General features: G+C 33.3%; 1 protein-coding gene across 2 annotated transcripts in view; it reads right to left on the bottom strand.

Moving 5' to 3' along the window:
• IBTK (inhibitor of Bruton tyrosine kinase) overlaps positions 1-13,206 on the bottom strand; it is a 107,414-nt gene that overhangs the window by 36,112 nt on the left and 58,096 nt on the right. For both annotated transcript variants that reach the window (XM_007484255.3, XM_001375435.5), the window contains exons 18-24: positions 6,457-6,558; positions 5,624-5,741; positions 4,223-4,283; positions 3,191-3,312; positions 1,865-1,977; positions 1,598-1,657; positions 765-913 (exon numbers count right to left, since the gene is read on the bottom strand). In XM_007484255.3, coding sequence (XP_007484317.2) covers positions 765-913; positions 1,598-1,657; positions 1,865-1,977; positions 3,191-3,312; positions 4,223-4,283; positions 5,624-5,741; positions 6,457-6,558 — 725 coding nt within the window. The remainder of the gene's footprint in view (positions 1-764; positions 914-1,597; positions 1,658-1,864; positions 1,978-3,190; positions 3,313-4,222; positions 4,284-5,623; positions 5,742-6,456; positions 6,559-13,206) is intronic.

The raw sequence follows: 13,206 nt of genomic DNA on the forward strand, positions 1-13,206 counted from the left end.
GAACACAAAAAGCTATCTATAAATTTACTAATAATATTTATTAATTAAGAATTAAAAGTTCCTAAGATCACATAACACCGATGATCCAATACAAATCCTACAATTATCTGACACTTGTATATCAAGTTAGCTATGATTCTGAAGAATATTTCTATTTGCATGGCCACCTCTGGATGCTCTTAATTGCCTTCTAAACATCAAAAGTAATTCGGACCACTATATAGATAAATGTTCATGGTCCAACTCAGAAATTAAGTTAGAGACACAGCAACAATCCAGAGCTACCCAAACAGCTCTATTTTAAGTCTGTCTCCTATTGAATTTTGAATTTATTTTTATTATAATTGTGCCACATGGAAAAATTTCCAGATCTGCATAATTTTTCTCAAAGTAAAATGCTAACTAGCTGAATTATTAATTTTTTTTCTAAAGTAGCTAAGGAAACCCTAGGTTACTTAGTACAAGAATGTTGTAATTAATGCTTTATTTTGAAATATGGAACGAATTTTATATTCACAAAGTTTCAAAACAGTAATGACTCAAAAATGTAAAAGCAGTAATAGTATAAGTAAAATACTGTATATATAAAAATATATAAACCATTCTTGCTATTAGTTGCAACTTGATTTAAATAACCTAAGAATTGGCTTTAAAGCTATTAGGATAATGGAATAGCTAAAAGACATCTAAATTGCATATTCACAAGTATTTTATAGGAAATGGAACCACCAAAAAAGAAAACAAATCTGTAGACAAAAACAAACCTCAATTTTATCTGGATGAATTCCTGTTGTGAAATCAGGAGACTGCAAGTCTCTAGGGCTACCTATTCCAGCATAGCTACCTTCAGAATCTGATGTCAGTAGTTCTGGAAGAGATTCTGCAGAGTTGGTTTTATCCAATTTTACCAAGCCTATGATTTAAAATTTTTAAAAAGGCAAAAATACATAATAATTAAATTATATGTATAAAGCATTCAGACATGAAGTTCTACTTGACCATAGTAATAATTTTAACCCCAATTAGTTATAATAAACATCACATGCTTTCTGAATTTCAGTGTTACATGAGATTTAAACAATAGGATGAGAAATGCTTTGTTTCGGAGTCAAATGAGAAATAACCAACTTTTACCACCAGATGCTATTTCCCTTAGAAACATGTTATTTTATCCAGTGTCCTTATAAGTTCAGAACAAATATTAGCTCACTGACAAGGATTTGTGAATTTGTTTGAATTTAATTCACATAAAAGAGATAGCCTTCCCTCCCATTACATTAATGTTTCATCATACCATGGAGGCATCTGTCAAAATAAAAGCTGTTAGTTCTACCAAGCTGGTAATGCTTTGAATGAGGGCCTGGTGATGTTCAATCAAGGAGGTTTATAAGCAATGAGTTTTGGAGGTAGAGCTATTCTTGAAGACAATATACTAAGTAAGTCATGGAAGAATTATCATAGGAGAAGAAATACAACTACAAAATCCCAGATACTTAATATACTGAAGAAGTAAAAGTTAATATTATTGCACTAAATAACCAATTTATTTTCACATTGACGGAGTAATAAATTCTGTCCATAACATCTTTAGACTCACCTATGGTAACCTTGAAAGATTCACTGCTACAATTTGAACCAAGTTGCAACATCTCTGCTCCTATATGTCCAAAAGATATATACAATAAATGTATTATCATTTTGAAATCTATTGAGTTTAAAAAAATTTTTTTCAACAGCTTTGAAAACTGTTCTATACAATCACTTCTATTCCTCAGAGTGGCATTATGTCATATATTAAAAACATATCTTACTCCAGAATGACAAGAGAAATTATAAAGACCATGATAAAAAGCTTGCCACTAACCTGTGGAGGGTGGACTTTGAATAATATCTGAAAGGTTATAACCCCCAGAGCTGTCTGAACGTCTTCGTGGCTTTTTTTTTGCTTTTGTTTTGGCCTTTTTGAAGAAAGCTTCGCTAAGAAAAAACAAACATCAAATGTCTTTAAGTATACAAGGGAATTTAAGCCAAAGAACTCTAGACTAGCTACAATTAGTTATGATTCTACAGTTTTATAGATGCAATGTATCTAATCATGTCTTAAAATAAAGCAAATGTGAAATAAACATGAGGACCAAACTTTTGGTCCCCATTGGCTATGTGAGCCTGGGCTAATTACTTTGTGTCTAGTTACTCTATTTGTTGAATGAGGATAAAAATGACGATATATATATATATATGATTTCAGATTTTTTTTTTAGTATGAAGCTGAGAAAATGTATGAAAACAATATCTTGAAATGTTAAAAATAATGCCCCCTTGTGGGCAGGTAGGAAACTCACTGGATTGAGAGCCAAGTCCAGCGACAGGAGGTTGTGGATTTACATCTAGCCTCAGACACTTCCGAGCTATCTGACCCTGGTCAAGTCACTTAACCCCCACTACCTAGCCCTTAACATTCTTCTGCCTTAAAACCAATATAGAGTATTGATTTTAAGACAGAAGGTAAGGATTTAATTAAAAAAAAAATACAACTTAGATGCAAAACGTATTTGCCCTCTTTTGTATACAGAATAAAATAACACTGTTTCGAACCATTACATAACACAAACAACTTAATCAGAGCACATAGTATTTTATGTCATTTGTTTCTCAATGTAAAAATCATGGGCAATCCCTAGTGAAAAAAGGGGAAAAGATACTGACAAGCAGTACAACTATTGAGCCATACAAAATGCCGTCATATGAAAAGGTCAGAAATATCTGGTTAAAAAACCAGCAATCAGGAAATCATGAAACTTCTGAATATTTCTTTAGATTATGTACAGAAATTATTCTGGAAAAGTTTCAATTGGCTATACCATCAGCAGATTCTTTTCCTCACCTTTATTTCATGGAAATTGAAATGCTTCAGTATAAAACTGATGTATTTATGAAAATAAAGAATGAAATTAACTGGGGGAAAATCATATTAAATATCTGTGATAAGGGTTTAGTGTATATATATGGGGGGTGGGGAGGAGAGACAGAGACAGAGAGAGAAGGGGGGGACAGACAGCTAATGGAAATAAGTTAAGAGAAAATGTTATTCTCCAACAAATAAATAGTAAAATGATACAAAAAAATTTGGAGCAAAAGTAATACGAAAGGAACAAAATTCTAAGGAGAAAAAAATAAAAATAAAACATACTGGTAATTGTGTTCCATATTCATTTCTCCTTTCAAAAAAACATCAGCATCTTCTGCCTCCAAGTAGCTGATATCTGGACCATCTTGATAAGGTGTTATTACCCTTCTATCCATTGCTGGTATCTGCAGCATTTGAGAGATATTACAGAATTTTTTTAATGGCACTTCACAATCATAGCATACTATCTTGAACATTATTTATGGTTTTATTTTGGGGTTTTGGTTTTATGAGTATTCTCTTATAACAATGACCAATAAGGAAGTATACTTTGTATGACAATACACATGTAATCCAGATTAAATTGCTTTCTAAGTCTGAGAGAGGGAGGGAAGGAAAGGAGGGAGACAATTTGGATCTTATAATTTTGGAAAATATATGTAATAACAATTTTCCACATACAATTGGAAAATGAAATAGTTTTTTAAAAAAGAGCACTGCTCTTTAAGAAGAACTCTTAAGAGTTATATACACCGAGACGGATGTTTAAGTTTTATCTAATTATATGTATTTGTTAAATGTGCTAAAAATTAACAGGAAAATTCTGGGATGCCACAAACATGTTCCCAAGTTTCAAGCATAAGGGAAAAACTATAATTAAAATACTACTCATGTTACCAATTTATAGACCTAACATTCCATAAAAAAGAATGTTAACTTCTACTTTCCTGATGTACTTATTCTTTAGTTGAGGCAAAATAATGTTTTTACCTAATTCTTAGGAGATAGTTGAACTTTAATTTCATTATTTTCTTGTAATAACAAAGGATTATCTCTGAGATTATGAACTTCCACTCATTTAAAAAACAGTACAATTTATTTTCACCCTTTAATGTCATATCTTCAAAATTTCTTTAAATATATTCTGATGTAGTTTTAGTGAGAGAATACTGTCAGTGAAAAAAAAAGTTGTTTCTTCATATGAAGGTGTCTTAATTACTGGAATTATTTAGAAAATTATTCCATTAAAAAACTCACTGATAAGACTGTTTTAGTTGTTATTACTCCTCATCTTTGCTACAACATAAATCTTACCATTTTTCTGTAGAACACAGAAAGATCCTTCAAAACATCATCACTTAAAACATCCAGAGTCCTATAAAATAGGATGTACAATTTATTTTTGGTCTCATTTACCATGACATCCCTCAGGCCATGCAAAATAAATCTACAAAACTTGTTATTTTTATACAGGCAATGATCCTGAATCAAAAATAAGATTGCTCTTAACTACAAAGTTGAAAAGTACGTTATCTGGTAGGCAAGTGACATCTAGAAAGCTAGAAAATATGACTTTAATATACTTAAAAATCTAGCATCAATTAAAGAATTCCATCCCCATTTGGTGAAATTAAACACAACAGTGGAATATTAAAGAAACAAGAAACTAAAGATATACGACTTCATATAAACCTAACTAGGAACAAAATTTCTCACTGGGAGGAGCTAGGTGGCTCAGTGGATAGAGAGCCAGGCCTGGAGACAGGAGGTCTTGAGGAACAGGAGGTCAAAACTAGCTTCAGACACTTCCTAGCTATGTGACCCTGGGCAAGTCAAATTAACCCAACTGCCTAGTCCCTACCACTCTTCTGCCTTAGGACTGACACTTAGTATCAATTCTAAAACATGGTAAGAATTTTTTAAAAATTCGGACTGGTCTTTTTTTTTTTCCTGAGGCCTTTTTTACACAGGCATAGTTACAGTGCCTCACAGTTGAGGCAAAGTGGTTAGCTCTCTGTAAATTGGGACTAATATTTCTAAGGATACAGTTTGCCTCTAACTCTCCCTTTTAACCTCTACCTCCTGGCCACCCTGAAAACTCAATTGAAATCCTGTGTTTTGCATGAATCCCACATTTCCCTTAATCACTCTTTCTTCTCCATACCCCCTAAACATACATACATATTGCTAATGTTGTCCACAGGGTATGTATCTTATGTTTACAATTTTTTTAATGTTGTCTTCCCCACAGAACTTTGAGTGGCAAAGACTGAATTTCTGTCTTTCCTTGCATCTTTAGCTCTTAACACAATCCCTAGTATATAGTAAATTCTTAATAAATGCGTGTTACCTGTTGTTTTTCTCAATGTACCTGTCATCTCTCTAATAATATATAAATTATAGATGATTTTCCAATCTGTACTGGTTAAAATATTTCCATGCCACAACTTCCCTATACTAATGAAATTACAGATTTGAATAAAAAAAAAAAAAGGTTAAATTTCCTTGCTACTCTAAACTTTACCAGGTAGTTCTGGGACTTTAGTATGAGAAATTATATGAAGAGATTTTGAAGAGCACCTTAAGCATCAGATATTATTTACTTTTAACTTATAACTTAACCAAACCTTGAGGTCAAAAATCTCTGAATTATCCTTCATTGTAAGCAAAAATTTATGTAAGTAACAAGTTGGAGAATTCATTCACCAAACCTACCTTGCTTCAAGTAAAGCCGCCATATTTAGCCCCATAAACTGTAAACAAGACATTTTCAATTGTTCAGCATTATACATTACTGCAAACTCCAAAGTCATAGCAGCATTCTTTAGAGTAACTACAAAGGAAGACATTATTAAAATTAAATTGCTATTTCAGGGAACAAAATGTATTTAATTCCATGGATTTCAAAAATGACCCAAACCTCAACAAAAAAAGAAATGAAGTTGAAACAGTCCATTTTAGTGTATATAAAAGTGTTACCAAGGTTAAAAGGTCTACTTTCAAATTCTCACACTAAGTTTCCAAATCAGGTAGAAATCATACTTAACCCATTATTAGACTATATCTCAGTGGATTGAATCCTTTATTTGAAGTTAGAAGACCTACCTTCAAATCTGGTATGAAAACGAACAAATCACTTAACCAATAAATGGGGATAATATATTGCACAGGACTGCTTTAAGTTTCACAAACAATGCATAAAGATCCATTTAACTTGTGAATTATCAATATCTTTTAAAAAAAATCAGACCTTTGATATTACTGTTACAGGGAATTTAGAGTGAGGAAACTTCCTCTACTAACTAAGGCAGATAGTCGTCTATTCAGCCATTTGTAATATCAAAGTTGTCTTGTGACTGAGAGATAAAGTGGCCAGAATCAAAAATGTTTATCAAAAACAGAATTCAAACCCAGGTTTTCTGACTCCAAAACCACCTTTTTGTATCCAATACTCCACTTTGCTTTTAAAGAGAGAATTATTTCACTAGAAGTTAAATAACAGCCATAATTAACATGAAAATTAATTAAACATTGAGAAAAATACTCACGTTTTTCTGTTATTGCTACTTCACACATTTCTTTCAATCGAATTATTAGAAGTTGATCAGCCACCACAAGAACATTACAAACAAATTCCACACTTTGAGAGTCTGAATATTAAAGAAAAAATATTTTGATCATATTATTAAAATATCTTAAGCTATTTAATGAAGGAGAAAACAAACTGAAAGTTTAAATATTATCACCAATTATGGAAAATTAGAATATGTTATTCTAACTAAAAAAAAAAAATTTTAAACCCTTACCTTCTGTCGTGGAACCATTACTGAGGATTGGTTCCAAGACAGAAGAGCAGTAATGGAGGTTAAGCAACTTGCCCAAGGTCACACAGCTAGGAAGTGTCTGAGGCCAAATTTGAACCTAGGACCTATCATCTCTAGACCTAGCTCTCTATCCACTGAGCCACCTAGCCGCCCCCAAGAAAAAAATTTCTAAAAAAAAAATATTGCTATTTGTTTACAAGTTTTAAAGTAAGGAACATCTTATTCTGGGTTAACATTTTAATGAACACTACACAAAAATACCTTGGCATGTAAAAATAATACCTAAAGTTTTTTAAAGAAATCGAATTCCAACTGATACCAGTAGTCCAGTTGGTGGCTATTGATATGATTGAATTAGTTATTTTCCCACAGACTTAACCTGTTGATATCAGACATCTCTCATACAGGCCAAATATCATAAGGTCTATATAGGCAAAAAGTTGTTGAAAACATCTTTTACTATTCCAAGACCACAGGAGACATTCTAGAACACAATACCTATTGCTTACTCCTTGTTTTTTGACATAGGAAATATTGTAAAAACATGCACCACTACATGTATCTAATGCTCTTTATTCATTTTTTTTTCATTAAAATGTAGTGGTCTATAATTCTTTCTAAATCAACCTTCAATCATCTGTATCTATGGATAAAAGCAATGGATCAAACAATGAAAAACATCTATATTGAAGAATCATCTTTGGGACACATAAACATTTTACAGTAGGCCTTGTTCAAATTTTGGTTAAGGTAAAATCAACATTTACATTTTCTGTACATAACTGATAATTTTATTTTGAGGTGGGAGAGGGTGGGATGATGGAAAGGAAAGAGGTTTAAGAGTATATGTTACTACTAAAATAAGTTGCCTTTAAGACTAAAAAATGTACAAATGAGGAAAATACTCAAGAGAAATTTTCAGTGATTTTAATTGGAGAGTAGAACCTAAGTGTAGGTCCATTCAGTGATATTTTCACTGTACCAAATTACCTTCTTTTCAGAGTCTTGCCAAGAAATACAAGATATGATAACTTACAGGTCTTTTAATATTGTCTATAATTCAAAATCAGATAAACAATTTTATCTCAAAAAACGAAAGTTTGACTATGTTTGCTAAATTCCTGAACTAAAAAGAATTCAATGTTGTTATGGATCCAGTAGGTTTTTAAAACACCATCCCCAAAATGTGGTAAATCAATATTGTCTAACTCAAACAAATAGATTTCTGTGGGTCACATATTGACCATAAATTAGAATTCTCTACATTGTATTTTTATTTCTTTTGTTAAATACTCAATTACATTTTAATCTGATTTGGGAAGCCTGCTGAAAGTTTGACACTTCTGTTGTAAATAGGATGTATGCACTTCATTTAGGAAATTGTTATAAGATTATAGATTTCAATGTGGATAGAAACTTAGAAGTCATCTAGTTAGTCAATTTTATTTTACAGATGAGGAAGGAGACTTTTCATTAAATGTTTGTATATAACCAAATGAGATAATGTAAAAGAGTGCTTTTAAAGTTATAAGCATTATATAAATGAAAGTCATTTAATCTTACGATTAATAAGTGTTTACTGAAATATTAAACTAAAAGATAGTTAAAATATCATAGCATATTAATTGAAAAAATATAACTATTTTAGTAGTTAAAGGTCCTGTTTTAATATAAATTTTCATGAAATATATAAAAATATTCAATTCTGTAGGATCAGTTCTACATTTGCATATGATTTTGAAATAATGAAAAAAATAAGTAAAATACTGGGTAGTTAAGCACTATATAAAAGTAAAGAATAAGAAATATGGCAGCCTAAATTTTATCACAGTTTAAAAAAGCTCTTTTATACAAGTCCTGACCTCATCAATCTAACAGACAATTTAGTATCCTATAAACTCATTAAAAACTCATTCTGAAAGAGATTCTTAAGAATTATTAAAATATGATAATAATTGAAGGCATTCTAAAAGAATTTGGCCTTGAATTCAATCTTTCAGGGAGCCATAACTTCTAAAAGGTTCTCTTTGCCTATTCATATCTTAGCCAGATTTTAAGCCTCTAGAAAAAGATTTTCATCTTGTTAGCATTTTGCAATTCTACATAACAGCAAATATGGTGCAAAAGCGTAAGGGTCATGTTTCTTAAATTCTAGTTCAGGCCTTGGCCCTTGTCCTTGTATTGTTGTGCTAGATTTACAGATACACATGCAAGGAAAGGCAAGAAATAAATCAACTATCTCAAAATAGGTCACTAGGTAAATTCCTGAACTCATATCCCTAATCCTTTCAGTTCCTTTTCAGTTTTCCTTGATGTATAAAGAGTCAGATACAACTGAAAAACTACTAAACAGTAATGGGACAGTTGACAGCACAGTGGATAGAGTGCTGGGACTGGAGTCAGGAAAATTCATCTTCCTGAGTTAAAAAAAAAACAGCTTAAGGCATGGGCTCTGTGATCCTGGGCAAGTCATTTAGCCTTATTTACCTCAATTTTCTCATCAGTAAAATGAATTGGAGAAAAAATGGAAAATCACTCCAATCTTTGTAAAGAAAACCCCCAGGGGGCAGAGTCAAGATGACGGCAAAGAGGCAGCGAAAGTTCAGACCTCTGAAAACCCTTCCTCACCAATTAAAAACTAAATGCTCCTAGGGGACTGAAAACCAAATTTAACAACAGGATAGAGCTAAAGAACCCTCCTGCTGGACTCAAATTAAAAGGTATGCCCCCAAAAAGCCTGAATTCTTGAACACTCAGGTTTAAGGGGAAGGAAGAAGGATGATCCCAGGACCCCTCCCCCCACCCAAAGTACTGAGCCTCCAGAAGTGGCTGGAATCTATGAGCAGGCAAGGGCTCTAGTCTGGAGGGAGTACCTTGCATGTAAAGCTGTACCAGGCTCAGGGCTCTGAACACGGATGGCTGGGAGGCAATTCGAAGAGAAGCAAAGAGGACCCAGCCTAGTCTCAGCAGCAGAGATACTTCATATTGCCCCCACCCTTCCCAGGTTTTGGCCTCAGGGCACATCCAGCTCTGCAAAATCAACTCAGTTGGGCTTAATCTCATCAAGCCTTCAGAGGGCAAGGAACCTCAAGCTCCAATACACCTCTCCCACAGACTGCTCTGAGTGTCCTGCTAAGATCCAAGGGTGAAGGCTGACAGAAAAGCCCAAACACACAGGTCCAGCACACAATGAGAGGAGCAAGAGAGAAGGAGCAAATATGAACGAACAAAAGAAAAAAGAAATTACAATCAACAGTTTCTATACAGGTAATGAAGAAAGAGCAAATGGAACAGAGGAGGATGAATGAACAACAAGCAAAACACAGAAATTCTAGCAAATTGGACACAGGCTTTGGAAGAACTCAAAATACAATTCAAAACACAATTAAGAGAGGCTAGAGACAAAAGGGAAAAGAACTTAAAAAGCAAGATAAGTTATCTGGAAACAGGCACTTGAACTAAAATAAGAAAACTGTGCCTTCAAAGGCAAAATTAATCTTGAAAATAAGGCAAAGGAGATGAAAGATGACCTTCAAAGAAAATCAGACCAGAAGAAGGATGATCAAAAAGCCAGGGATGAAATTCAGTCTTTAAAAACAAGAATAAAACAATTAGAAGCAAGCGACTTCACAGCAGTTAATTATAAAACAAAATCCAAAGAACGAAAAAATTGAGGAAAATATGGAACATCTCATTTACAAAACAGAAGATTTAGAAAATCGTTCCAAGAGAAACAACTTAAGAATCATTGGTCTACCAGAACACCATGACAAAAGAAAAAGCCTGTGACATCATTCAACAGGAAATTATCCAAGAAAACTGTCCCGATATTCTAGAACAAGAGGGTAGAGTGGAGACTGAAAGAATCCACAGATCACTTCCTGTACTTAATCCCCAACTGACAACACCCAGGAATGTTACAGCCAAATTCAAAAGCTGTAAGACCAAGAAAAAAATATTACAAGCTGCTAAAAAAAAGTCATTCAGATACCATGGAACTACAGTGAGGATAACACAGGATCTGGCTGCATCTACACTACACAACAAAAAGGCATGGAATATGATATTCTGGAAAGCAAGGGAACTAGGTCTACAACCAAGAATCAACTACCCAGCAAAACTGACTATATTCTTACAGAGAAAAATATGGTTATTTAATAAAATAGGAGAATTCCAAGCATTTGTAAAGAAAACACCAGACCTGAACAGAAAATTTGATGCCCAAACACAGAACTCAAGAGAATCATCAAAAGGTAATTAAGAAAGGGGGAAAAAACAAAAACAAAACTAAAGAAAAAAACTTTTCTTAAGGGACCGAATAAATTAAATGATATGTATCCCTACGAGAAAAGAGGATATTGGTGACTCTTAAAAATTGTTATTATCACCTGAGTAGCTAGAAGAATTATACATAGAGGGAACAGTGACAACTCTAAAGGATGAAATTCCAAGACATAAATACATATATAGATATATGTATGCATAAATATATATACACACATGTGCATACATGTATATATGTAACTACTTAAAAAAAGAGGTTACTACTAAGAGAAATGGGAAAAGAAACAGAATGAGATAAATTTATATGTCACATGTACAAAAATATTCATAGCTGCATTCTTTGTAGTGGCAAAAAATTGGAAAATGAGGGGATGCCCTTCAATTGGGGAATGGCTGAACAAATTGTGGTATATGTTGGCGATGGAATACTATTGTGCTCAAAGGAATAATAAAGTGGAGGAATTCCATGGGGCCTGGGACAACCTCCAGGAATTGATGCAGAGTGAGAGGAGCAGAACCAGGAAAACATTGTACACAGAGACTGATACACTGTGGTACAACCGAATGTAATGGACTTCTCCATTAGTGGCAGTGCAGTGATCCTGAACAACTTGGAGGAATCTACAAGAAAAACCACAATCCACATTCAGAGGAAACACTGTGGGAGTAAAAATACCGAAGAAAAACAACTGCTTGACTACATGGGTCAAGGGGGATATGGTTGGGGATGTAGACTCTAAATGAACATACTAGTGCAAATAACATCATTGAAATAGGTTCTAATCAAGGACAAAAGTAATACCCAATGAAATTGTGCGTCGGCTGAGGGAGAGGTGGGTGGAATGGAGGGAGGGAAATAAAGTGAGTATTATAACCAAATAAATAAATAAATAAATAAATAAATTTTTAGAAATTTTATATGTCACCAAGAAGCTCATGGCGGGAGGGGGGAGAACATCAATACACTGGAAGGGTAAAGAGGTTAGAGATAGGAAATACTCAGTTGTTACATCAATCAAATACATTGGGACAGAGAATTGATTTGCACCCTATAGGGAAGTAGAAGGGTAACAAACAGATTGGTGGGGAGGGAAGCAATACAAGGGAAGGAGAGTGTGTGTGTGTAGGGGTAGTTTAAAAAGACTGTAAAGGAAATAAGAGGGGTGGGGGAGTAGAAAGGGAAGTAAAATAAGGGTAAGAATTAGGGGGACTGATTAAAAACAAAACACTGGTGTAGAAGGAAATAGTGAAACAAGAAAGGGCAGGACTAGGAGTAGAAATCAAAAAGCTAGGAAATATGGAGCTGGTAATCATAACTGAACTTGAATGGAATGAACTCACCCATAAAACACAAGTGAATATCAGTCTAGAAACCAAAACCCTACCATATGCTGTCTAATAGAAACACACATGAGGAAGGTAGACACACACAGGATAAAAGTAATAGGATGGAGCAAAATCTACTCGGCATCACTGAAAAAAGCAGGCAGAAGTCACAATCATGATATCTGACAAAGCCAAAATAAAAATAGATCTAGTCAAAAGAGATATGGAAAGTAATTATATCCTGATAAAAGGAAGTATAGACAATGAAGAAATATCAGTATTCACCATGTCTGCACTAAATGGCATAGCATCCAAATTTCTAAAGGAGAAACTAGTGGAGCTCAAGGATGAAGCAGACAGAAAAACTATACTAGTGGGAGATGTGAACCTTTCTCTATCAGAATTAGATAAATTAAACCAAAAAATAAATAAGAAAGAGGTAAGAAAAGTGAATGAAATCTTGGAAAAAGTAGAGTTAGTAGATATGTGGAGAAAAATAAATAGGGACAAAGAGGAATATAGCTTCTTTTCTGCAGCACATGCAGACATTCACAAAAATTGACCATGTATTAGGGCATAAAAACATTGCAAACAAGTGCAAAAGAGAAGAAATAATAAATGCAACCTACTCAGACCACAATGCAATGAAAATAATAATTAATGAGGGTACATAGAAAGGAAAATCAAAAATTAATTGGAAATTAATACGATTCTCCAAAATTGGTTAAAGAACAAATCATAGAAACAATTAATAATTTCATGGAAAAAAATAACAATAATGAGACATCCTTTCAAAATCTATGGGATGCAACCAAAGCAGTACTCAAGGGTATATTTATATCCTTGAGTTTGTAAGGCGTAAAA

Source organism: Monodelphis domestica, chromosome 2, assembly GCF_027887165.1.
Source record: "Monodelphis domestica isolate mMonDom1 chromosome 2, mMonDom1.pri, whole genome shotgun sequence".
NCBI classification, from domain to species: Eukaryota; Metazoa; Chordata; class Mammalia; order Didelphimorphia; family Didelphidae; genus Monodelphis; species Monodelphis domestica.